Source organism: Vidua chalybeata, chromosome 4, assembly GCF_026979565.1.
Source record: "Vidua chalybeata isolate OUT-0048 chromosome 4, bVidCha1 merged haplotype, whole genome shotgun sequence".
Classification (NCBI taxonomy): domain Eukaryota; kingdom Metazoa; phylum Chordata; class Aves; order Passeriformes; family Viduidae; genus Vidua; species Vidua chalybeata.
Window position 1 is genome coordinate 4,814,816 of NC_071533.1, and position 26,558 is coordinate 4,841,373.

General features: G+C 39.8%; 1 protein-coding gene and 1 long non-coding RNA gene across 2 annotated transcripts; one reads left to right on the forward strand and one right to left on the reverse strand.

Annotated features, from left to right (window-relative positions):
- Nucleotides 1-3,701: 3,701 nt before the first annotated feature.
- LOC128786993 (uncharacterized) lies at nucleotides 3,702-7,511 on the reverse strand. The gene is made up of 2 exons (XR_008430529.1): nucleotides 7,252-7,511; nucleotides 3,702-5,875 (listed from the first exon to the last, which is right to left on the reverse strand). It is a non-coding gene; the product is annotated as an uncharacterized LOC128786993 (long non-coding RNA).
- Nucleotides 7,512-7,885: 374 nt separating this feature from the next.
- Nucleotides 7,886-26,115, forward strand: USP38 (ubiquitin specific peptidase 38). Its single transcript, XM_053941060.1, has 10 exons — nucleotides 7,886-8,613; nucleotides 9,911-10,046; nucleotides 14,325-14,454; nucleotides 14,707-14,808; nucleotides 17,589-17,747; nucleotides 18,131-18,324; nucleotides 18,867-18,960; nucleotides 19,773-19,879; nucleotides 20,952-22,299; nucleotides 25,771-26,115. The coding sequence occupies exons 1-10, from the start codon at nucleotides 7,929-7,931 to the stop codon at nucleotides 25,930-25,932; spliced, it is 3,117 nt and encodes a 1,038-aa protein (XP_053797035.1). The 5' UTR covers nucleotides 7,886-7,928; the 3' UTR covers nucleotides 25,933-26,115.
- The last annotated feature ends 443 nt before the right edge of the window (nucleotides 26,116-26,558 follow it).

Sequence of the window (26,558 nt, forward strand, 5' to 3'; positions counted from 1 at the left end):
AGAATTCAGCTATTCAACCCAAAAAATGGTTACTATTCTTTTTGGTGTTATGCATTTCAGTTAGTGCATCCAATACCACACACAAGGTATCAAAATTTGGACAGGTTGGCTTACTTTTGAAGATTATCACAGATTCCAAACCAAAATATTCTGAATTAAGATACATGGCTTTGTTGCTAAGAAGTCTTCAGGGGATTTGGATTTTGGAGCTGAATTTAAAAAGCAAAAAAATTCCACAATCTACTAGGTAAATGAAACTGCAGCTGTGCAAACTCTTCAAAAAATTCACTAAACTGCATTGACATTGCTGGCAGAAGATAGAAACTAATTATACATTCTGATTACCAGCGTGACTACCCTGCGTCTAGGGCTAACTTACTCCTTGTGATCGGCTCACTTAAGTGTGAAATCTTTGAGGATGTCTGTACAAGGCCAGCACAATGCACTTAGGCTGCCCTAGTCTTGGAGGATATATGCTAGTGGGTCTGCTTCTGCCTTCTGTTTCATTAAACATGCTTGCACATTTGCTGAAAATACTCTTTATTTTCTTTCCCTCATTATTGTCCAGATCTGCTGTGTTCCTCATTCCAGAGCACTTCACTTGCTAGGTGAATTTATTCAGCGTATGATCTCTCTAGTGTTTTGGGATTCATCAAGCTGGAAGTCAGACTCTTTTTTCTTAGATTTACAAGGAAAGAAGACATATGTTGTCATGTCCCTGTGTCTGATCTCCTCTTCCTCATCATATGCATTAGGATAAAAATGCTGATTTCACTTGGATTTGTCAAGAGGTACAGATTTCAAGACACATTTGTGACTGATGTACAACCAACAAATCTATTGATGGCTTAAGTGAAGAAAGGAAAATCATTATTATTACCTGGAACAAAATTCCCAGAAGCTGGGAAAACCAATGCTTAATCTTTGGCAGAATAATCAGAACAAATGAAGTTGTACAGCCCATGAAATGAATGAAGCCTGACCAGTGGTAATAACAGCTCTATGGAAGTAAGAGAGAATACAGACTCTATGTAAATTACTCCACTTTGGAGGAGTCTGCACACATCAGTAGAAAAGCAAAGGCTCAGGCAATGATGACCAGTTGAGCCTTACAGAAGTCCCACTGAAAATAATGAAATTTCTTTTGTGCCACGTTATCAGGCATATACTAAAACATTTTGTTTCATTAGCTCAGGGCAAAGGGTTCCATACATGCAAAAATGCTGGATTAGTGAGAGAAGTGCTATAAATGTAAGGCAACAACTAGCAAAGGTACACAGAGATCACAGGATGCATAGATATTGTAATACTGCAAAATCAATGGACTCCAATAAGGTGAATCTTTTAAAATACACACAAATCAAGCCATGGGCAAATCTCTCAGGAATACAGCTTTTTATTCTGTGAAATTTTACTTTCTACTTTTTTTTTTCTTTCTGGATTCCCCATGTATTTTTGGACTTCTTTTTAATTATAATATGCATTTAGTCCTCAATTATTCCACCAAATGTCATCCATAAAATATCTTTAAAAATTTAAATGTTATATTTTAAATATAATTTTTTATAAAATAAAAATATAAAATATACTACCAGAAGATGTGATAGCATCTTTGATATTTGGTCTTGGACAAATTAAATCCTTTTATGGTATCCTTTACAATACACATTGATAATATATGAAGAAAGAGACAGCAGTAAGTTTGAAAGCTGATTTCCACTCCTCATACAAAGAAACAGCAATAAAAAGAGGAGATTTATGATACAATTTACTCCTTCATTAAGCAGCAGACATTGTGTGTGTCAGCCAACAGCTATAAGGATTTCAGTATTGGTTCTGCCAAGTGTCTCATTAAAAACTGATAAAAAAACCAGCAGTCTAACTTAAGCTAAACCTGATACTTTTCCTGCTACTGTGAAGCATGCTGTCACATTTTTACAAATTACAATATGTATCTATTTGGATGCCTGTGCAACTACCAAACATTTCACAAAAATTTTAGAGCTATCACATCATGAAAAACCTGTTAAGTCAGTTGTGCATGCTATGCAAGGAAGTAGAATGCTTCATATTTTCTTACCGAGTCTCTTCTTTCTTGAGAAAGGTGTGATATTTGACACATCATCTGGGGAGGATTCAATCGAGTATGCATTGTTCTCTGCCATAGCCTCATAGCTGACTTCCACAGTCCACATTCTGTCTAATTTCTGAGTCATAGATGACCTTGCAGGCAATCAACTTTTATTATTTTCTGTCAGACAGCTGGGTTGATGTATAACTCTATTTCTATAAACAGGCCATTTCCTCAGCAGGTATCTGAATTTTATCAAATGTATCATTTATCAAATGAAGCTCTTCACAGAGGCTCGCTTTTTTTGGGTTTAAGAGCAGTTTGTACTTGAAAGAGACGATCACCATTACAAATTTTTCCCTGAAAATAGTATGTATCATTGCACATAAATTCCTACATAATGCCACATTTTCATATGAACACACTCAAGTCGCATTTGTATTGCAAATTTATGCATGCAAAGCAAGCATTTGCACAAGTAAAATAAATAAAGGATTACACAAATTCAAGGGGTTTTGGCACAACTTAGTCTGATTCTCTATATTTAAACATCTAGAGTCACACATCCCAAACATAAGGGAGTTATGTCAACTTTAAAATCTGGGACATTTATCATGAACATTTTCTGCAATGCAAGAGAAAGGAGATATGGAGCCACCAAAAGTTCACTTTTTACACTGTCAGGGCTTGGAAAAGTTATGCACTTCATACTGGTGAAACACAAAGATGGCATATAGATTGCCTCTGGGGTATAGCTGTGAATGTCCAGGGACCTTAAACCTTCCTGACCACTGTGAGACTTTACTGATGTAATTTAAACCTCACAAAGTGAAGAACAACAAGGAGAGTCTAATGCACAGCTGAGTTTCCAACTGTCCAAATATCAATCTAACCACCATTGTTTCACCATGGCTAGTACATTCACTTTCTTTAGGTCATGCATTGAGATAGACATCAGTGAGAAAAGTATATTTGGTAACAAGCAGTATTGTTTATTCATGTAAGGGAGATTTGAGAGAAAGATGTAGTGTAAAGATTTGCCAGTATCCTTTTGAGTAAAAGGAAGAAACACAAAGTACACTCACCACAGTGGACCCAGTGAACCCCTTACTGAGACAGAGCACTTAGTGAGGAAGGCAGATGTATCTGGCAAAGAAGCCTGAGTTGAGACACAGTTTTTCAGCCAAAATATATCTGAGCCCTGCTGAATCACAGGGATGCTTCTTATTCCTGGAAATTTGCAGTGGCAGGTATTGTCTATTAGTTTATCTCATGTAGATATGCTTGTCTTTTAAAGCATCACCTTTCTGGCCCCACAATCCTCGCTGTATGTGTTTAAGGCCTGAGTCTCCTTAAACTTTCTTCATGCCTCAGCCTAATACTGTGGCAGATTATTGCCACATAAATGTTAAGGAGCTACCTAGCTACCCACCATTGCTGGACTGCAGCCTTTAATCTTGGCTGTTAATAGCCAGTTCCTTGTCTGAAGCTACAGATGCTCCTCACTTTTAGGGCAATTACTGCACAGGTCTTGAATACCAAATGCAAGCCCTGCAACATCCCTCTTTTACAGCTGAGAAAAACGAATACAGAACTAGAAATAAAGCCACATTCAGTCAGATGTTGCTCCTTGACATTGCAAATATACTTTTATTATATATGCAAAACTGAATCATGACAGATTGTATCTGCAGGAGGCAAAACAGCTCTGTCAAATCAAAGATTCTCTCCTCAAAAATAAATAATTGCATCATGATATCAGGTTTCAGTAAGACACTGGGGCCGCATGCTGTGCTGTCTTGATTTTTGGATAAATAAACCTCTGGCCCTGTTGTTTATCAGTTGAATGAACCTTTGGGACATGTGACAGTGTACAACTAGAACACAATAATTCAACGTTCAGGCATTTCTAATCAACACTTTCAAACTTAAAACACTTAATTAATAGTTAGCAAACATTATTAATTGAACCTCTCAAGCACCCAGCTACCTCTCTTTGTACCTGACAGATACCAACCCTGCAGCTAATTCAGGGTATCTACACCAATATGGAGGCCACAAGTACTGCTCAGGAGCTCCTGACTCATGGTGCAGTTTCATGTCGCAGTGACACTTCAAAGAGCAAGCTGTGACTGAAAAGAGAAGCCTGCTCCTCATCTCCCCTGGTCTCCTGCTGCCTGTCTTACACTGCATTTAGCAGTCATGCAAGCACACAGCCAAGCCACGTGGTGCTCTCTGTCAGAGGCCCTGAACCTGTTGCAGACTTATGGGATCCTGCCTCTCAGGAAGCCTGACCTCGCTGGACATGCCACGCAGATACCTCTGTACAGCAGCAGGAAGTCCAGCGTGTCAGACTGCTTCACAGGGGTGGCATAAGAAACGGGCAGATACTGCATCCAGAGCCTCACAAGCCTTTAGGATGGCCCCCTTATCTATGAAATGTTCTGTTAGAAAGAATTCATCTCATGCATAAGGCTGACAGGATATCTTTAATCCAGGATTATTAGTAAAATGTTTCCTTTTGGCATTCCTGTCTTTAAGATTGTTGAGTTATCACAGAGTTGCCACCACGATTAACCTTCTGCTGCTATTTGTGCTTTTTCACAGTAAGAGTAATTAGTATTTAACAATAATCATTACTTTTCATGAAACACGACTGAGTGCTTTACTTACTTTTTCAGAGAAAGTATTTGAAGATATATTTTGTTCACTGAAGAATGAATTTATTTTTAATTTCGTCACATCTAGTAATGTTCTTATATACAGGAGGCAGATTTCACTGTAAACAGAGGAACAGTCAGTATTCTACAATTTAGCTCGTAATTATAGATTGGTAATTGCATATCTAATAGTAAGGTTGCAATTAGGATCATCCTCACAGTTCAGGTTAGTCTTAGCTCTGAGGTCACAGGCAATTCAGTGACTCAACCCAGCATTGTAACACTTAACCACTTGTTTTTCACTGCTGGCTTTATTACTTGAAATACAATCATTAAATAAGGACCGTGCAGACTTGGTCATCTGCCTGCAAATAAGATCACTATTTTCAAGCTTCTCTGCTAGAATTACCTTGCCCTCCTTCCAACTATTCACCTCCAGCTATCAATTTTAATTTGTATGGGGGCTGTAGATTTTCAGACCTTCCAGGGGCTTTTGGGAAAAACTTTACCTACACAGTGACTGCTGTGACTGGGCTGCTGGACAGAACAGTTCCAGGCTGTCAGGAAAACTGTTCCCGTATCCCAAGCAGTGGGTACTGCCTCCCCTCCCATCCACACTGCTATGTAAACAAAGGGTGTTTACACCTAAAAACACTAAAAACCTGTTGAGACCTCTGATTTCCTGGCTCACAGGAACCCCTGATCCTGGCTAAGCTGCAGCTGCTCATGCGTTCAACATTCCCCATATCTCCACGCTCCTGAAAACCATCCATAAGTCTTCAGCTTTTCAAATGACTGTTCCAGCTCTTCCACATTTTCTTCTCTATTTGTGGCAATGGCTTCACTCATTATCCCTCTTCTTTTCCTATGCCATCATATGTCCCACGAGCCTGCCATACCACCTGCCCTTCTCCCTTTCTTCTCTTTTACATCAATATACCTGAGCACCTTTGCAGCTTCACATACTTCCAAACTTCCTTTCTCCTTCCAACCTCCATGATTCTCTACCCAGATAAGGTCTCACTTTATCCCTTTCCATGCATGTGTCACTGGCAGCTTGATTTCAGTGCTTCTTTCTTTCAGAGTTCTGTTTTGGATCCTGAGGGGACTTGTCTTCTGGCTTCAGAACTCACCATAAACAGTGCTAGAAAAAAAGATAAATAAACGAAAAGTTCATACTAGTAAACATAAGACAAAACACTCCTCGTCAAGATCACAGAAGGCAAAGCATTAAGTTCCACATGTATACAAGCCACACAATCCAGCACCTTCTTCAAGGTTAATTTTTTATGTATGTTTACAACAAAGTCCTTCCAAAAAAAAAAAAAAAAAAGAGTTAATTTAGATATCATTCCCATACAGAACACTGTACAAACACAATTTAGATAGTTACGATGTTGGTAGTAACAGCCTCTGACCTTTGAAAAGTTCTTGTAAAAAAGCCCTTGATCAACACACTTTATACTGGACTGTAATAACTCAGTTAATTGCACAGTGATTTCTAGAACCAGACTTCTGTGAGGAGCAAAGAGAAAGCTGAAGGACAGAGGAGCAAAGTTCAAGTCATCTAAGCTGTTTAACTGAGCAATTGAAATAATTTATCAACAGGGCGCTCAATTTTCAGGCCATCTCTGAACTTCTTGGTTTCGTGTTTTGTTGTTTGACAGCTGTAGTATCTCACAGCTCTCCCTGGAGGCTTTGTGGATCTTTTTTTTTTACTCTTAAATCAACGGTATCTGTTGTCAGTCTGAGGTCCAGCTCAGATTCTGCACCTGTTCCACTTCAGATACCAGCAGGGATTAATTAGGCTCATTTCCCATACTCTCCTGATGTTGAATTACAGGTATTGCTCAACCACATAGCATGAAGATGCTTTGAGCAACAGCAAACCAAGAAGGCTTTGCCAGCACGTCCAGTGAGCTGGCCTGTCACCAGTGACTGTCACCTACGTCAGCAGTGAGCTGGCCTAAAGGACTTGTTTTGAGTGAGTGGAGTTTGGTGTCCAGTTTGTTTACTGGCAATGATGGTTTTAATTCAATTTGTGACCTTTCTCGTTACCTAGTTGTCAAAGAGCTAACATGGGACAAGGTGGATGGAGCTCTGAGAAAGGTGATGTGGCATCCCTGCCCATGGTAGGAGGGACTGTAACTACATGACCTTTTAAGATCCCTTTCAAGCCAAACCATTCCCTGATTCCGTGACTGTATGATTATATTCAGTCTTAGTAATTTGCAGAACTCTTTTTCACTTATTCTCAAAACGTATTGTGGTATGAAAACGCAAAGTACGTTAAGAAGATTTGATTGTTGGAAACTGGAGCTAAACGGGGTCAGAAATGAAGACTACCAGGCTTAAATAAGGATGGGAACACCCTCCCAACAAGCACGTGTGTGCCAGCATTAACTGCTGCTCTGTTAGAGCGCTACTAAAGAGCAAAGGCTTCTCTGAGGAAGTGCTGCTGGTCACAAGCACACCCGTAACTAGCATCCAAAAATGAGCAATAACTAAAGCAACAACTACCGCTCATCCGACGGGTAATGAAGCAATAAATATACATCCCAGGCGGAGCTTACGGCCTGTACACGCAGGCCGAGGGCGGCCGGCCATCGCCTCATGCGCTAGAGTGTCTCCGTGAGAGAGGACAGAGCAAGCCGGCGGGACCTCGTGAACGCCGGGGGGCAGGTGACAGGCTGACAACCCGCGCCAATTCTGAATTCTCCGGCTTCTCGGAGCCTCTCCGGGCACCCGAGCCCGTCCCCTGCGGCCCCTCCGAGCCTTTCCCGCCGCGCCGCTCCTCCCGTCCCCTCACGGCCGGGCCCCGCCCCCGCCCCGCCCTCGCTCGCCATTGGCCGTCACCAGCGCGGGGGGCGGGGCGTGGCGTGGCTGAGCCGGCGCCTGCGCGATGCCGCCCCCGCCCCCTGCGGACTGGCTTCCCGCTCGCGGGGCTCCGCTTCCGGGTCGGGTCCGGAGTTCGGTCGCCTCCGTCGGGGTCGCCTCAGCCGGGCCGGGGAGCGGGGCCGCTGCCGCCGCCGCCCGGGCGAGGGCCGGGCCGGAGCTGCGGGGGCCGCGGGGGGAGCGGCGGCATTGCGCGGCAGGGCGGCGAGAGGGCCGCGGGGAGGCGGCGGCGGCGGCGGCGGCCCCCGCCGAGGCCTGGTCTGGCCCGCCGCCGCCGCCGCTCGGCCGATGCGCTCGGAGCCATGGACAAGATCCTGGAGGGGCTGGTGAGCTCTTCGCACCCGCTGCCGCTGAAGCGGGTGATCGTGCGGCGCGTGGTGGAGTCGGCGGAGACGCCGCTGAGCCAGGCGCAGTGCCGCGCCATGTTCGCGCTCGGCACCCGGCTGGTGTTGCAGGGTCCCGACCCCTTCCAGCGGCAGGTGGGGCGGCAGGTGCTGGACGCCTACGGCCGCTTCCACCGCGCCGAGTTCGAGGCGTTCTTTAACCGCGGGCTCGTTCTCGGCCTTCTGCAGCGCGGCTACGGCGAGCTGAGCAACCGCGACCCCGCCATCCTCGACTACATCCAGGCGGGCCTGCGCCTCATCATGAGCTGCCCCTCGGTGCTGGAGCTCTTCGAGCTGCTGCAGGTGGAGGCGCTGCGGCTGGTGTGCGAGCGGCCGGCGCCGCCGCTCTGCGCCCGCCTCTGCCAGCTGCTGGGCGACTTCCCGCAGTGCCTGCCCCGCGGCAGGAAGCTCTCGCTCGCCTTCTGCCAGCAGCTGGTGCGCAGCATCGCCCACTTCCAGAGCCAGGGCACCCGGGAGGCCGAGCTGCGCCTCTACGTCTCGCAGGTGACCCAGGTCAGCGCGCTGCTCAGGAGCGTCTGGAAGGCCGAGCCCGACACGCTGCTGCCCTCCCTGCAGGAGCTCTTCGCTGTGATCTCCGCCACGGGTGAGCGGGAGCGGCGCGTAGGTTATTCAGAGAAGAGGAGAAGCCTTAGCTTAAGGCTCTCTGCAGGCGTCACCTGGTAACCACTGCTTTCTCACCCGGATACTAAAATGCAACTTCTTGACTGTCGAGAAAGCAAAGCCTTTTTTATTTCCTGTCCTCCCCAAAAAAGCTAGAGGGGGAATAGTGATTTATGTTGCTGCAGAGTAGGATGGTGTTTGGAAAAGCTGCTGATACAGTGCTTTAAATCACATACCGAAATGAGGTTTTGGGTGCCCTATTAAGAAAGATTTAAAACTATCAATAGTAAAATGCATATAAATATCTGAAAGGCTGTTGCCAAGAAGCTGGTGTCAGACTTTGGTGGTGCCCAGCAACATGACAAGGAGCAAAGGCCGTAAACTAAAAAACAAGTTTCACTTTAACATGAGGAAGAGCTTGTTTAGATTGAGCATGGCAGAGCACTGGAACAGGCTGCCCATGAAGATCATGGAATCTCCCTCTCTGGAGAGAGGAAGACCCCACTTGGGTGTGTTCCTGTGTTACCTGCTCCTGCCCCTTGGCAGAGGGGTCAGGCTATGTGGTCTCCAGAGGTCCCTTCCAACACTGTTATTCCAACCCTTCCAGTTCTGTTATTCGATGAAAAGCTGCTCTTTCTTCTTGCTCCTTGGAACTGTTTAACAAATTGGGATTTATAAATATATATAAGTAATATATGTAAAAGCAATATATAAAATTTTAGCAAGCATCCAGTGCCTGAGTAATGGAAATGTGATTGTAAATAGGTCTTTTCTGACTTCTGAAATCTGTGAAGTACTATAATAGTTCCCATTGCAAAGTGCCTTTGCTGTTGAGGCACTTGGGAACTCAACATTGCATTTTGCCATAAGTGGTATGGTTAGCAGAGAGCTGTTGAGATAGGATGTGGGGAATACCAGCTGCACTAAATTCCTAGGCTTGATATGAAGCATAATAAACAACTTATGGTACTGCTTTTTAGAAAAATACAAAACCTCCTTCTCAATTCCACTTAGGGTGACGGAGGAAGTAGTTGGCAGATTGTCACTTTCTTGCATGGTTATGAAATGAACTAAAGAATTCACTGCTGTTCGTTGTCCTTAATTCATTGATACGTTCTAATTTTGCTTTGGTTTGTCATAATAGAATGCAAGATGTAGGATAGATTTATTGTCACTTTTAAACTATGGTAAGATTGTAGGGTAGAACATAAAGCTTACTTTTTTTTTCTGTGGGATTTTGTTTTTAGTCCCTTACGTTATGCCATACTCAATTGTTACAGATGCTTCATTCGAGCCTTCTGTTGCACTGGCAAGTCTTGTGCAGCACATACCATTGCAGATGATTACAGTCCTCATCAGGAGCCTTACTACAGATCCTAATGTGAAAGATGCAAGTATGACTCAAGCTCTGTGCAGGTAATGTATTTAATTATGAAGGGAGAGAAGAGTCTCTTTCTTAATCTTGCCTTTCTTGAAGTTGTTACTGAAGTTCCATTAAAAAAAAAATCAACCAAACAAAAATGTGAGGAAGAGAAACTTTTAAGATGGTCTTCCAAGTCATGCTTTTTGGCATGTTAAGGGTTTAAGGATATATATATATATATATCTGATGCTGTGGATATTACTGCCATGGTTTCAGTTTAAGGTTGCTGCATTCATTGCTGTTGTGGCTTCCTTCTCCAGCCCTGCTGGGGTGGATGAAGAGGGTTAAATAGAAACTGAGAGGAAACACCTGTGTTCCTCTTAGATGGCATCTTAAGTGAGGTCTCCTGCCTTATGGCGTTATTAGGAAATTTAAATTTCATGGGGTTTCCAGTCAAGCTGAGAAACAAAGCCTTGTTTTCAGAAGATGAACCTTACTTCTTTTCCAAAAAGCAGGGTAGCATTCTTATGTGATGGTATTAACCATCATCTCCTGCTCTGAAGAGAGGAGCCAGTTCAAAATGAGTTTCACTGCTCAATTTTGAGTTTTTTTTTCCTGCTTAGATATCTTAATGATTTTTTAGAAGGATTCACAGAGAACAGCCTCTATTACCCTTTTCACTCAAACCCTCATAGGTTTTTTTGGATGTTCTTTGAATGATAGAGAAATAGAAATTATGTAAAAGCAATTGCATATTATGTTTGTCATTAATCTAACCTTGAGTAAATGTGGTGGAGATGGGTAGCAGTGTAAACAGACTAGGATTCAGATTGCAATCGTGGTTAGTATCTTCAGGTATGTGAATAATAGTGATGCAGAAAGATGACAGCGATAGAAGGATGAAAACCTTCAAGTCCTTTTTTTTTTTTTTAACCCCATTGAAGAAGCTGTTATTGACCACTAAAGGGTAGGAAAATGGGTAATGCAGTTAAACAGGGGACTATTAGAAATTTGTATTGTTTAAACAATAACTTTTAAGAAGCCTTAAACTAAGAGTTCAGTGTCTGCAATATTATTAATTTTAAGTACATCCATTTGAGCATACTGTAATACTTAAGCATTCATATAGTGTAGTGCTTGAATATCTTGGTGGGTTTTCTCACACTGAAAACATCCCTTGTGTTTTTACAGTAAGTTGAGAAGCTGTATTTGAGTTGCAAACATAATGAAAAGAAGCAGCATTAGTAATACAATTTGGGGTAAGACATATTGTTTAGGGTCTTTAAGAGAATCTCCTTGACTGAAGAAATTTCAGCAAAGCTGTGTTCCCAGTCTAAAGGTTGGAGCTGGGAAATTCAGGATTTGGTCATGCTTATAATTTGCCAGTAATGTGCTGGTGATTAATTTTCAAGTTAGTGTAGTTTTAACATTTATGTGGCATTGCTGCATCAAGACAGCATGGTCATAGAACTGTAGCTTGAGAACAGCTTTGCTGTGTGCCTCTGCTTAGGGAAGTAATGCAATGCTGAGCTTTTTTTACAGTAGGAGCTGTTATTATCAAATAAATGCTCTTTTTTTTGGTGCCAGCCATGTAATGGGTGAGTTTTTCCTCTTGTTTTTACCTCATTCTTTGAGGTAATGCTCTCTCTTAAGAACCTCTAGTTTTGTTCCATGGAATAATGTTGATTCAATGGAACCTCGTGTCAACACTGCGTCCAGTTTAATTTTCTACCTCTGGCAACCCTTCGCAGTTATTACTCTCTTCTGGCTTAGTGAAGCAATTATTAGGAGGTTAATGCAGCTGGAATGTCTGGAGCACCTAATGACTATGCTGTCATCAGGCTTGCAGCATTCCCAGGAGATGCAGAACTCCAGGCACAACAAGGTCTGATGAGAGTTAGCAGAGCTTTGGTGACTGTAAATTAGAGACCTTATTGCTCACTTCCTAATAACATCTGTGGCACTTTCTAAAGTTGAGCACAGAAAAGTAAATAATTTATATTTAACAGACTCCTAAATTGAGTTTGTTCAGAGTGGGTGGTACATTAGACACAAGATCATGTTAGAATTTGGCTTGAGCTGTTTCTGATTGACTCAGCTGTCTCATGAAACCTTACCTGAAGTATCAGTGAGGAAAGGCAGAAAATTGTTGAATCTTTCTGAGGATATATGTGGCTACTTTAAGAGTCTACTTCAGAACTCTGGGAGGAAATGAACTGGCTGTACTGAGGATCCTGACAAGTATAATGCTTCTTTGCACTTCAACCCAAGTATCTTTATTAAGAGAAACTGAAAATTTTGCTAGGAAAAACTCCAGATATAACCAGGTGTTCTGTCCTATTGGAAAAAATGTGAGATTCTGTAAAAGACTTGTAATTTATTTGGGGTGCCAGGAAGTCTGAGGATCTTCTGTTGCTATTTTGGGTTTTTTTTTTCTAATCTGAGGGACTCATGCCTGAGCTGCCAGATTCTTTGATGTGGTGAAGAAGATATTTTGTGAAAGAAGTTACTGTCCGAGGTTGCACAAATAATTTTTTTTTTCTATTCAAAGATATCAAAAATACTGTCCTTACTAGGAACACACATGGGTATAAAGACCTGCTGATTTTAGGGTGGTATGAGGGAGAAGGTCCTCTTGAAGCTTTTAAGGTTCTCTTAATCTAGTCAACCCCAAAAAAGCATCCTCTGTTTATATTCATGATCATCATGGCCCATACTAATATCTGCCTAAAAATGCAGTCATTGATTGCAACAGGGTAGAAGCCAAGTAAATGCAACCAAAATACCTGATCTTCACCTACCACATCTAAGATTTGATGCTTTTTGGGACAGTCTCAAGCAGGTCTGCAAGTTCACTTCTGTCTCTTTTTCTGGCTTTTGTTTCTACTCTCAAAATCATTAAGTCTCAGATTAACAGTCAGATGTTTTAGAATAGTAGTTCTGATGTAGGGCTCTACAAAATACTTGTCTAAACAGTTAAGAAAACAATATATTGTCGTTAGGTTTAAATTAGCTGTGAAGATGTTTCTGACTGCTGAAAAATATCAAGCCTACAAATCAAGGAGGGGAAGATTTGAAGATGATTGGTTTATGAGTTGTGGGGTCTGTTTTTTAGGTTAAGGTTATTTCTTCACAGACAAAAACAGCTTGGGCCTGTGTTTTTTAATCTCTGTTTTAGAGGATATATGGAAAGGTTGCTCAGGATAAATATGTTTGAATTTAACATCTTGAGGAAAGGAGAGCTTTGTGTAAATTCAGAGCACTGGTTATGATGTTGCCATGCTTTTTTCCCCAAATTCTTTTTTTTTTTGTAGTAATACAGAAGAAACTTGGTGAGATTTGTGCTTGTTTGTTAAAAAGGCAGTTCTAAAGATCTCTTGTTTTAGAGAAACCTATGAATTTTATATATGCAGATTCTAAGATATAGACATTATAACTTGTCTCAATATCTGTCCACTCTTGTGGTAGACAGTTTTTATTTCCACCTAATTAGTCCTGCCTCATCTTGTTTGAAGAAAGGAATCTTGTGGACAATTAAAAAAAAGTCAAAATATTGCCAAGTAAAATCTCAGAAGAACAAAGCCTAGATTTCATGTTTTAGCTGGCACTCCCTTACAGTATTGTCTGTGTCTTAGAATTGTTTCAACTCATCTGCTTGTCTGCCTTAAGGATCAGCATAAATTGACTATTAGTTTAAAATACCTCTGTTTTCCGTTCCTGATATTTCACTGTATTTTCTAGGCACGGGAGGCCCCTTCACTTTTTTCTTAGCTCAAGCAAAATGCTCCCTTTTGAGATGTATGCAGACCCAAGACTGCTCAATGTATTTAAAATGGCTAGATTTTACCCTTCATTTAGAGTGTTTGAGTTGGCTTCCAGCAGTGTAGCTGTAAGTTGAAGAGGCTTCCTTAGTAGTCAGTTTTGGTCTGCATTGGAGTAAAAGGTGTTAGAGGGGAGGTTACCAGGTACAGGCACTTTTTCAGCAGTAAGTTTTTGCCATATGTTAGCTCAATGTCTGTAAAGTCAGGGTGCATTTTCTAGACCAACAAGAAACAATGCAAAAAAAATTGACTTTTTTATGATAACATACTTCTGGTGATGCATATTTACTTCAAATGTATTAAATAATAAATCATTATTTATTTCAGAGTTAAATGACTTGAGATATAATCAAAATTAATTTACCACTTGCCCAACATTCCTTCATTACTTATTGTGAGTCTTATTGCATAAGCACGTTGCAAGCTAATATAGAGTATCTTTTTTGTTGAGATTAAAGTTAGTGGCATATTGATTTTTTTAATATTTTTTGTTCTCCTCTTGCCTTGCAGAATGATTGACTGGCTGTCCTGGCCTCTGGCTCAGCATGTGGAAACATGGGTAATTGCACTGCTGAAAGGATTGGCTGCAGTCCAGAAATTTACCATCCTCATTGATGTCACTCTGCTTAAAATTGAATTGGTATGTTGGAAAAAAGCATTCAAAACTGAGGGAGAGGGAAAGGAATTGCCACCAGCTATGCAATTGTGTAGCATCCTTTTTATTGTAACATACAGTGTCTTCTTACTCTGCAAATATGTAAATGCATCTATAGCTGTCACTTGCAGCTAATGATTTTGTCTGTTTCAAATGGCTGTGTGTTGGAAGATTTGTTTTTGTGTTTACTGATATTTTACTTTGCAGATTCACTGAAATAAATATGGGTTTTTTTAGGTCTTTAATCGACTTTGGTTTCCTCTAGTGAGGCCTGGTGCCCTTGCTGTCCTTTCCCACATGTTACTTAGTTTCCAGCATTCTCCAGAAGCTTTTCATTTGGTGAGTAACTAAATAACCGTTTTTCAGTGCTTTGAAATGTCACTCACTGTGTCATTTCTGAAATGGGTGTATAGAGCAACAGAATTGATGTGCTTGGTTTTTGTCTGTTGGAAGGTCCTAGAATCAGGTTCCTGTGGTTACAGGAAGGCTTTTTAGCTTCCAGATTCAACCACTTCATATATAACTGCAAACAAGCATTGTCCTTCCTTGTATGTATCTGTTTCTGGCAGGAGTATCTGGGCACCACATTTTGACTGCATGCTTCTGGAAATCCATTTTATGTGTGTGAAATTGGCTGATAAAGTTGGATAGCAAGTAGGTTTTTGAGGACAGCTGTTTGGGGAAAACAGGTAACAGTGATAAAGCAGTGATACATAAAGCAGTGATAATCTGCTTTATGTAACCTGGTCACCCTGAGTAGACTCAAGACCAAGAAGGACTTAACTTCCAGAAAGCTGTGCTGTCTGTGTCAGTGTTCATGGGCAAATTAAAGGTCACCATATTTAATGACCCCTTTTCAAAATGCATTTCATTAGTTAAGGGCATAGATAGGAGGGTGTGACAGTGACTGTATTAATACAGCAAGGTGTTCCCACACTTGGTGTTCAGCTTAAATTTTAGGAGACGTGTGTGAGATTCAATAGTAACAGCCTGGCACATTGTTTCTAAGCTGTTGCCAAGGCTCTGAAAGGATATCAAGCCCTTTGTTTAATGTCAGAGTAATTGGCTTTTGCCCGTTACGTTGGTTTTTAATGAGAGATCTCTGAAGTTTCTCCACTGCCCTGATCTTGTCTTAGGATAGAAATTCGAGTTACAATTAAAAGCTTTGAATATCCCCAAACATAAATATTTCATCTATTTTTCTGTCTTGCTTTTCTTCTTTTTTCCTGAGACAAAACATTAGAAAAAATGTAAAATATGAGATAGCCTATTGTAGAGAGAGGAATTTGATTTACCAGAGAATATTTCTATTGGAGGCTGCATGCTGTACTGCATAAACACCTCCCTGCAAGATTTCATGACCATTTTTTGCTCCATTTTAAACAATTTTCTTCTTTCACTATCATTTTTTGTACTACTACCATTTAATATTCTGTACTTCTTCCTCCACTTGAAGTGCTTGTTTACTTTTTTAATAACAAATGGTCTGATTATGAATGTGTCAAATGCACATTTGATAAATAGAAATGAATTTACTTGGTAATGCATCTGAAATTACGTTCCCCCTCCTTACACTTGAGCATCATTAGCATAAATTAGATATTTTTGTAGCAGAAGCAGTCTTGTACTTATGATGTAGAACTTATGATCATCAAAAATCTGCTGGTATATAAAAGTTTAATGCAACCTCAAGCCAGAAGAGATAATTCTGTGTGTATTCGAAGTGTAACTTTCAGTATTATCTAGCCTGCAGAATTTGACTCTCTTTGACAGAACTGAGACCTATACTTTTTCTTCCCATGTGCCTGTCTATGCAGAATTATCATATCTCAGATCTACTTGATACAAAGCTCCTTCTTGGACCTCAGTAGTTGCTTTCTCATTGCTGTGTACCAACATTTATAAAGTGGAAGATGGGATTTTTTCATTGCAATAGCTTTCAGTATTGACTTGTGGTACAGTGAACACTTCATATTTGTGTTTTTATTTTTAAACAGTGCATATCTTGCTTACCTAAAGAGCAAGGTTTATTTATCAGAGATGTAAAAATATTTTTTATACCCGGAAAATAACCAATATTTGGAAAAGTGACAAATCTGTATTTTGCACCTAGCCCTTTTTACTTTGGTGTTTTGAACTATATCAGTTCTTGCTATACAGTTATACAATTGGTATACCTTCCTCAGATTCCTATATTCTTATGATTCCTGTTCTGTATTTTATGCCTTTAGCTTACAAATTGTTTGGTAGTAATTCATGATGAGAAATTATTCTATCAACTTCTTTCACAGTTAATCAATCTTAATCGCTGGGCAACTGGCAAAGGTGTCTGAAATACTTTGGTTCCCAGTGAGAAGTCCCCCTCTTTGTAAATTGCTTTGGAGTAAATTTCCACTTGATGTCTTAAGGCTAATGTCTCATGCTTTTAAAAGTAGAGAGCTGTGCTGAAGAAGAAAAAGGACATGAAGTAAACATTTCTGATTCTAGTCTGACCCAATTTAAAGTAGTCCTGAATCTGAACTAAGTCTCAAAGAGATTACTATAGCTGTGGTAAACTTTCAGCTTGTAGTAAATGACATGGTCGTGGTTTACAGAGCTGAGCTGCCTCACTAGGTGGAGCTATGGGCCAGTTTCCTTCTTGTAGGAATAGCAGGAATGTATTCATGGCTCGTGAGTCCAAGCATTAGATTCTGTTAAAGGAAAATGTAGAGGTTTGTTTTAAAAACCGTATCTGTGAAATAAGAACAAGATGCTAAACTGTTAGTGGTGGCACAAAAGCAAACTGCGGTTAATATCCTTAATAAGATGAGTACTTTTGGACACTTGACTGTTTAAAAACCTTAGCATGCACCTTTTAAGTTCATAAAGTTCCTTTTAACACTTTCTATGTGAGCTAAAGAGAGCATTGAATAGTTAATTGTGCTGCTTGAAAATTGTCATGTGTAAAGATTAATGTACATTATTGTTTCTCAACCACTTCTTATTTAATAACAAAAGATCCCCTGTCATTTGGCATGTATAAACTAATGAAGTTCAATGAAGTATTTTGTAGAAGGAAAAAAAACAATGAGAAAATGCAGTTAACACCTTTTTGTTTGTTTCTTTGTTTTCCCATTCAGATTGTCCCACACGTGGTCAGTTTGGTTCACTCCTTCAAAAGAGATGGCTTGCCTTCCAGTACAGCCTTTTTGATGCAGTTGACTGAGTTGATACACTGTATGATGTATCATTATTCAGGTTTTCCAGAGCTCTATGAACCCATTCTGGAAGCTATTAAGGTACATTAGGAATGTTAAGAGTGTGGAATGTTTTTTCCTTTTCCCAGATGTGAATCTGTAGTTCCACAGATCCAAATTCTTTAGAATTTGGAAATGGAATTAGAATTAGAGCTTCCACATGGAGAAAAGAGCTAACTACATAATCTCATATCAGACCTATGTTTGAAACATAAAATAAGTATAAAGCTTTGAAGGAGAAGGTTGGGGGGAGGGAAGGGAGCAAGGGCAGGGGGGCTGTTGTATCTCCTAGGCTATCAGGGACAGCAGGAAGACCTTGAAGGAGAACTGGGGAGCAGGGGAAGATACAATACTGCTGAATGGCAAGACCTGTTGTAGAAGCAAATAAAGAAACCTATTAAGCATGTTAAATGTTTCTCTTGTAGGATATGCCCAAGCCCACTGAAGAGAAGATTAAGTTGATCCTCAGTCAGAGTGCCTGGACTTCTCAATCCAGTTCTTTGCCATCTTGTTTATCTAGACTTTCTGGAAAATCTGAAACTGGGAAGACAGGCCTAATAAATCTAGGAAATACTTGCTACATGAACAGTGTTATTCAGGCACTTTTTATGGCTACAGAGTAAGTGCTTCTTAACAGCTCTTTTCATTGCAAATAATTCTTGCAGTTAGTGCATTCTTGATTTTCACAGATTAGTAACATGTGCTGGGGTCTCTCACCTTGCTAGAGCAGAGTGGCTTGTTTTGCACTCAGTTGCTGATTGCTTTTTTTTCAAGTTTAGCTCTGGAAACTGCAATTTTAGCCACTAAAAATCCTGATCCTTCTGCCCAGTGTCAAAAGACGAGTCCTTTTTTCCTCACTGTCCTTGCTCACTGCCGTATTGTAAACCCTTTTGGTGATGCTTTTTTTATAATCTGGAAGGGTATTTTAAAAAGTCTGTCTGTATCCCATTCCTACCCATTTAAATGTTTAAAGACATAGGTATTTTGCAGTGTTAATTCTTACCATACAGTAATTTTATATCTGCACTAGAGCTGAGTTCCAGTATTAAAGGGAAGTGTTATGTGTTTTGCTTTCTTTCAATTTGAAGTACTTATCTGAGCTGGAATGATAACTGCATTGTTAGAATGTTAGCAAGGAAACTGATATCTCTTTCATTTCAGTTTCAGAAGACATGTTTTATCTCTGAATCTAAATGGCTGTAATTCCCTAATGAGAAAATTACAGCATCTTTTTGCATTTTTGGCCCATACCCAGGTATGTCAGTTTTTCATCTGCTTTTCTTTAAGCTTCGATCTATATACCAAAATTGAGAAACAAACTTCATTGGAGTCCTCTGGAGCATTTCAAGTATAAATATTATAGTTTTGTATGGGAATCAGTCTGCCTTCGAATGCTCAGATGGTGTGGATGGACTTAGGAAATACACATTTCTCTAGGTGGAAGATGTTGGCATTTTGTTGTTTTTATTGTTAGGTTTTCTTTGAGAAGCAGGAAAGAAAAAATCCAAATAAGACCTGAGTTGATACACAAGCTGATTTTATGTATCTTTCTAGGGTAAACTATGGCCTTCTTCATTGATTCTTACACTAAATTTTATTGCTGTTCAAATTCTGATGTGAACATTATTAGCTGTTCAAAACATTTTGCTAATGCTGGAAGGGCACAGGACACTTCTGTTCTCTTTGAATAATAGCAATTAACTTGTGAAGAGGATGAGACTGGATCAGCTTCAAAATAAATGGGTACTTACAAAGTACTGGTGTTCTGAAGAAAGCAAACAGGTTTTTTAACTCACCAGCAAGAATGGTAGCTGCTAAAATACCTGGCTTGTACTCACTAAACATTAATATTTGCCAGCAGGATAAACTATTTTTATCTTTGTACCAGAGGTGATTGCCACAAAATTAATGGCTCTCCCTTAAGTTGTTTAAATGTTTGTGTACCTTGTGTTTCATTCAGCTACTCTGGGATAATGTAGTCCATAGTTCAGCTGTTTCTATTAAAATAATATAACCAACTTTTTAAGTTGTTCCTATGTAACCTTGCCTGTTGTCTCACTTGAACAGAGGGAGGCATATGCTCCTAGAATTTTCTTTGAAGCTTCCAGACCACCATGGTTCACCCCTCGATCCCAGCAGGATTGTTCAGAATATCTCAGATTCCTGCTAGACAGGTATGGTTATGATGCCATTAATGGGAATGAATCTACAGCTTTACCACATAATGTTGAACTCTTAGGAGCAGTTGTGTAACAGTTCCACTGCATGAGTGGGGATCAGGAATTTTCAGCCTCGTTCCTGTCTTTCTCTGGTTTTCTGTATAGTCTACAAACTACTTTTCTTCATGGATTTAGTCTGTAGTGGAGTCTGGATGCCATCTTGAATCCACATAATTGGTTATGGTGGTAACAATGTGCCACTTTTATAAATCTAAACATGGGTATTATGTTCAAGCTGTGGTCCTGTTGTTAAATTAATGTAGTTGGTGAAAGCAGTTTAGTTGTGCTTCTGGAATTTCATGTTGGTGCAGACAGCTGTGTTTCGTACAAGGCCAGTACGTCACAAAGAGACGTACATGTCTTTATAACCAGTTAATTAAGCAAGCAAATTAACTGTGGCAGAGATAAATCAGTAATACCTAAATTTATTAATAACCTTCTTTATTTTTGGCTTGTTAAATGGGGCTTAAGCAATATTACTTTAAGACACATTCCGCTTCTGGAGAAATTTATCTCAATAGTGAAATAGTGTTCTCTCATTTTTTTTCCCCATGTTTTGGGTTCCTCTTTTGGTTTGGATTTTCTTGCTGCAGAACTTTCCTGGGTGCAGAATTCTGACATTTTCTTTGGAAATAGTCTGGCAGTAGACAAATAGTTACTTTTTCTCTTACAAAGTCTGACATACAGGCCCAGTCAACTCGAGAGCTGATTCATTAATACAGTGTAATGGTAAATAATGAAAACATTGTTAGGCTTCTTTGATATTTGCCAGTTCTTTCAATATATCCCTTGTGTTCTGTTGTATATAGTGAGACCCACAAAAAATGCATTTGTGACACTCGTACTCTGTTTTGGAACTCTATGCTTCAGCTTCCTTATACAAAAAAATAATAAACAGATTTTTTAGTGTAAGACACTTTAGCAACTTAACCATCTGTATTTTTTAGCTGGAAAAAATCTGAAGTACTGTGGCAATATTGGAAAATAACACAGTTACTTGGATTTATTTTTCTTTATTTGTCTTCAGGTTGCATGAAGAAGAGAGAACTTTGAAAGCATTGTCTTCAGCCAAGAGTTCTGAAAGTCTTACGACTGACAAGTCCCAGGCACAAGAAACTGCCCATAAAACACAAGTATTTACTGAAGCACCTTGTATGGGAAGTGAAGAAAGAACTCTGATAGAGAAGATGTTTGGAGGAAAATTGAAGACTAGCATATGCTGTTTGAACTGCAAAAGTATGTCTCAAAAGGAAGAAGCTTTCACAGATCTCTCTTTGGCTTTCTGTCCCCCAACTTCCTTAGAGAATGTTGACCCAAAATGCATAGAGCACTCTGAAGTGAAAGATGACTACATGATGCAAAATAATACTGCAGCAACCAGTCCTGCTGCAGAAACACCTCTCAGTAATTTGGAAGTAAATCACGGATGTGACACAATAATGAATGAAGGAACCGTAGAAGATTTTACCAGTGAGCCAAGCCCTGAGAACACCACAATTTCTGAACTCAAAGTTGAAAATAATGGGGATATGTCTCAGAGTCTAGTAGGTAAAAATACCCTGTCAGTTACAGACTTACTCAATTATTTTCTGGCACCTGAGATCCTTAGTGGAGACAACAAATATTATTGTGAAAAGTGTGCCTCTCTACAGAATGCTGAAAAAACTATGCAGATCATTGAGGAACCTGAATACCTCATCCTCACTCTTTTGAGATTTTCATATGATCCAAAGTGTCACATAAGGCGCAAAATCTTGGACAATGTTTCTCTACCACTTGTACTGGAACTGCCAGTGAAAAGAGCAACATCCCCTTTAGCTGTTGTTTCGGGAGGCTGGTCTGTTGGTGTGGAGATTTCTGATACTGGAGAAAACCTTGCTAAAAAACTGAAGCCTTCTGGTGCTGATGAAGTGGCCTGCCCACAACTGGTGCCCTATGTGTTGAGCTCTGTGGTGGTGCATTCTGGTGTATCCTCTGAAAGTGGACATTATTATTCATATGCTAGAAATATTACTGGGTCAGGGCCTTCAGGGCTCTGCCACCAGTCTACAGCTCTTTCTTTAGTTTCTCCTCAGGATAAGTTGTTTACAGAGGAGAGTCCTTGCACTGTTGTAGAAAATGAGCTGGACACTGAGATGCCAAGAGAATGGTTTCTGTTCAATGACAGCAGAGTGACATTTACCTCATTTCAGTCAGTCCAGAAAATCACCAGTAGATTTCCAAAGGACACTGCTTATGTTCTGTTTTACAAAAAGCAGAACAGCACCTGTGGCTTCAACACCAATCCAGCAAATGGCCTCTGGGTAAATGGAGACCCTCCTCTACAAAAAGACCTCATGGATGCAATTACGAAAGATAACAAACTATACTTGCAGGTAAGATGGAAATTTTGTGTAAAGGGTGTCTCCTCCTCTAGCTAAAACAGCGAAGACAAGGAAACTAAGCAAAGTCTAGATGAGAGAAGATTGTCTTTGTTTCTCCTTTGTGTGAAGGGTGTCTCCTCACAAAAGGGAGTCTAAAGGAAAGAACAAGGTAGCTTTTAAGTATTCTGCTATATTAACCTTATAAATCATCAGTCTGGCTTCATCTTGGTGTTGCTGGACAGGTTTTGTTGTAAGGTTGTCACTGTTAGATGGGAAATAACAAGGAAAATGGCATAAACTCATTTCAGTTTAAACTTTGAGTGGATATGCTTGTATAGTTCGTTTAACCACTTGTCATTCCATATGTGAGAGACTTGAAACAGTTCAAACTTTCATTGCCTTTACTGAATTACAAGAGTGGCTTAAGTTTACTTAAAAACTTCTAAGTGGTGTTCTTACTTACTAGTGCATTTTCATTTGTAGTGAAGTTTGACTTACAAAACTGTTCTTACCCAAATGCTGGAACAACTGAAAGGATGACCAAATGTGGGTGACTGGATTCCATTTTCCCTTTGCTATGCCTATGCCATATCCTCTGGGACCAGCACTTCCAGCAGCATGCTCCCTGTGGTCTGAGAACTTCACCTAGCTGTGGCAGTCTTTTGTTTGCTGTTGAAAAAACCCCAGTGTTCTCCACACTTCAATATGTTTTTCTTAGAGCATTGCTGCTTTTTTTTTTTTTTTTATGTTCTAGGAGTAAAAGTATGTTTTACTGTGGGCTCTTTAATGGGTTAAGCTGTTCCTATAAGGGCTATAGGCCAACTCAAATTAGAAGAACTAGGTAAATTTAACTTAGAAAAAATGAGCTGAATCTCACTGTGGAAAATCTGCTGCAGGTATTTTACAAACATGAACAGGAAAACTGAGAGCTTAAATTGCAACTCTCTTGTTACTTTCAAGCTGCTTGGTTAAAGCATTTATATCCTGTCTGTCTCTGCTTATGTGCCATGTCTTGTCTTGACTTTCTCTTGGCTTCTGTAGTGGCAATCTCTGATCACAGAATCAAAGAATAGCTTGGGTTGGAAGGGGCTTTTAAAAGCCATCTAGTCCAACCCCTGCCATGAGCAGGGACATCTTCAGCTAGACCAGGTTACTCAAAGTCCCATCCTGCCTGGCCCTGAATATTTCCAGGGATGGGGCATTTACCACCTCTGGGTAACCCCCAAAACTCATTCCTTTTATCTAGTCTAACTCTACCCTTGATTAGTTTAAAATCCTTGCCCTATTTGGTGAGTTATTTCCTTTTGTAATTGTAATTGTCTCAAAATTAAAAATATTTTCAAAACATATTATTTTTGTTTGCTTTCTAGAGTTTTCTTTTTTGTTTGTTTTTAGATCTTTACCTACCTTTCACTTTTGAATTCTTCAGTATTGGCTTTTTTTTTTGTAGTGTTTTATTAATCTCAGAGTTTCTGAGCTCCTGACCTTTTCTCATTTTAATTGAGACTCATTACAAGTGCTTGGTTACTGTTTTTCTGAAATTAATGCTAATACTGAGATTCACTGAATTAGATTATTCTAAGATGCCATATTTCACTGTTGGTTCAGAGTTCTAAATTAATGTTTTCCAGCTAAGTTAAGAATATATTTTTCTGTCCTGAGAAGGCCTTTAATTTTCAAAAGATATGTTCAAAATAATTCTGTATCTTACTGCTTTTATTTTGCTATTGCATATCTGTTTACCACATGGTAAATGAAGATGTTTTCAGTATAAATAACTAAACCTGCAATATGGGTACCTCCCACTCTATTTAAAACAAATTTTAAAACCCTTACTGCAAACAAATGGAAAGCAAGGGAGAATGCCCTTCATTATTCTGAGTCCAGAGAACTGTACTGACTATCAAGTTTTACTTACCTAATGTAGTACTTGTGGAGATAAATATAACAACCTGAAAACATTCAATGTTTTTAGAAATAAGGCTATTGCTTGTAAAAACACCAGTGCTATAAGGTAAACAGTTTGGTAATGTACTTTTTGAACTAACCAGGCTATTTATGCAAGGTCTGCTATTTTAATCAAAATCTGTGGTTGATTTCTGCTACTACAAGTTTTTAATATTTCCTTGTTATTACTAGTAAACATCCATAGTTTTTAGTGTGTCATAAAGTTAGCCAGATACTTACAACTCCACATATTGCTGGAGATAGCATAATACTGTCTTGAGGAATATGACCAACACATCTGTGTAGACAGTGTCCTCCAAATATCTTAATTTTGAAAATGAGTATGCACGTCAGTCCTTAGTAGCATACAATAGTTACAAACTTAGGCTGTGTTTTTGAAAAGGGCAAAATAATTTAAACTCACAAGGTCTACTTTTAGCAACTGTGAAAGTAGTTGGACAAGACTTGAGTTTAGTGGTTTCATGGTAGTATAATACAGTCAGGGAGAAATTGAGGGTGACCCCTGTAGTTAATAAAATGCTGTTCTAAAGTTTGCTCCCATTGCCTTTAAGGAGGTGTGTGGTGATGAAGTGTCATGTGAAGGCAGCTATAGACATGAGCCTTAGCACTGGAACACTTTCAGTTTGTTGCCAGGTCCACTGTCTTTTCCTGTTAGCCTTCCAGAGCAAACATCTGCCTTCTCCCCCTCAATTTTTGAAGCTCTTGGCCAGTTTGAGAAAGGTATACTAAAGATAGAAAATTGCTGCAGGGTTTATTGAACTAGTTGGCCAGAGACAAAATAGAGCATGGTACGTCTAATGAGGGAAAAGTGTGTACTCAGTCCCTTTCTTAGATGTCTTAAGAAGCCTCAGGAGCATTCAGCTGAAAAAGCTGCTGGCATGAGGCAGAGATTTCATGCTCCTTCCCCTTGTGCAGGTGCGTTTTCCAGCGGTGGACTCTGATTTTTATGAAGTGCTTGAGAGTTGCAGAGACTTGCTACGTTACAACAGTTAGCAATAATAATTGAAAGCTGATAAGCTGCAGTGAATAGAAACTAGATAGCTTGTCCATCTTTTGGCCTTTTATCTGAGTATATTGTTACTCTATGCAGTTGATGGAGTGGAATGAAAAAATGTCTTTAAAGTAACGAACACTGATATAAAGGTTTTACCTTTTGACTTTGCAACCAAGAACAAGAGCATGTGAAAATTGCTAGGATGAAAATTTATATGAAACATATATCAAAACATGTTTTGTTAACTTCTCATCAGCAGTCTTATTTTTAGTGGCATCCCATGTTGCTATAAAATACCATTTTAGCATGAACTCAGAATGATTTACTTTTGTTTCACTTACACTTACTGACAGTCAGCAAAATTGTACATCTTAGGTTGGCTGCGGATGTTCAACTTGAAAGTTCAGCAAAGCTGTTCACTAGAAATTAGTGATGCTGCTTTAAAAAAAAGGGCATCAAGGGCATGAGATTGTGGGTTGGGTTTGTTTTTTTTTTTAATTGTCTTTATTCTTTCATTTCAGGAGCAAGAGCTTAGTGCTCGAACACAAGCACTTCAAGCTGCCTCAGCCTCTTGCTCTTTCCGACCCAATGGATTTGATGACAATGATCCCCCGGGAAGTTGTGGGCCGACAGGTGGAGGAGGAGGGGGTGGGTTCAGTACCGTCGGTAGATTGGTCTTTTGACTGTGAAGACAACCTGGAATACACTGGTTCCAAAGCAGCCTAGTACTGCTGAGGACAAATAAAATACTGAACTCTGTCGGAGTTGTACCAGGCTTTGAGACTGGATCCTTGTCCAAAAGCAAATATTAGTGGTTTTTTGGTTATGTTTTATTGGAAATAAATAAGCGCATAATGGAAAAAAAACCTACCTCTTAAAAGTTCAGTTGCTTTCATAGTAAGATATGCTTGCCCAAAAACGAGAAAATTAAGATAAGATTTTTTAAAGTAAATGCTAATGACGTTGCATTAAACTGAACAAAATGCACTTACATCAGTTTCTCTTGTCCTCATCCACTGAATGAAGAAAGTTCATTTTTTATTCTGATGGTGTTGCTTCACGTGGAAAGCCGTTTTCAGATGGGCTAAACTGCATCTGTAGTTTCTCACCTACTGCTTATTTTCAATACAATACCTGTGTGGATTTTCAGAGATGATGCCAGTTGTAATAAAGGCAATAACTTAAATATTATTATGATACAGTACTTTCCAGGTTAAAAATTATTCAGTCCATTTCCAGTGTAACTGAAAAGAAAAAAATTATAAATATTTGCTGACTTGTTATCCAAAAAAGTGCATGTTGTGTAGGA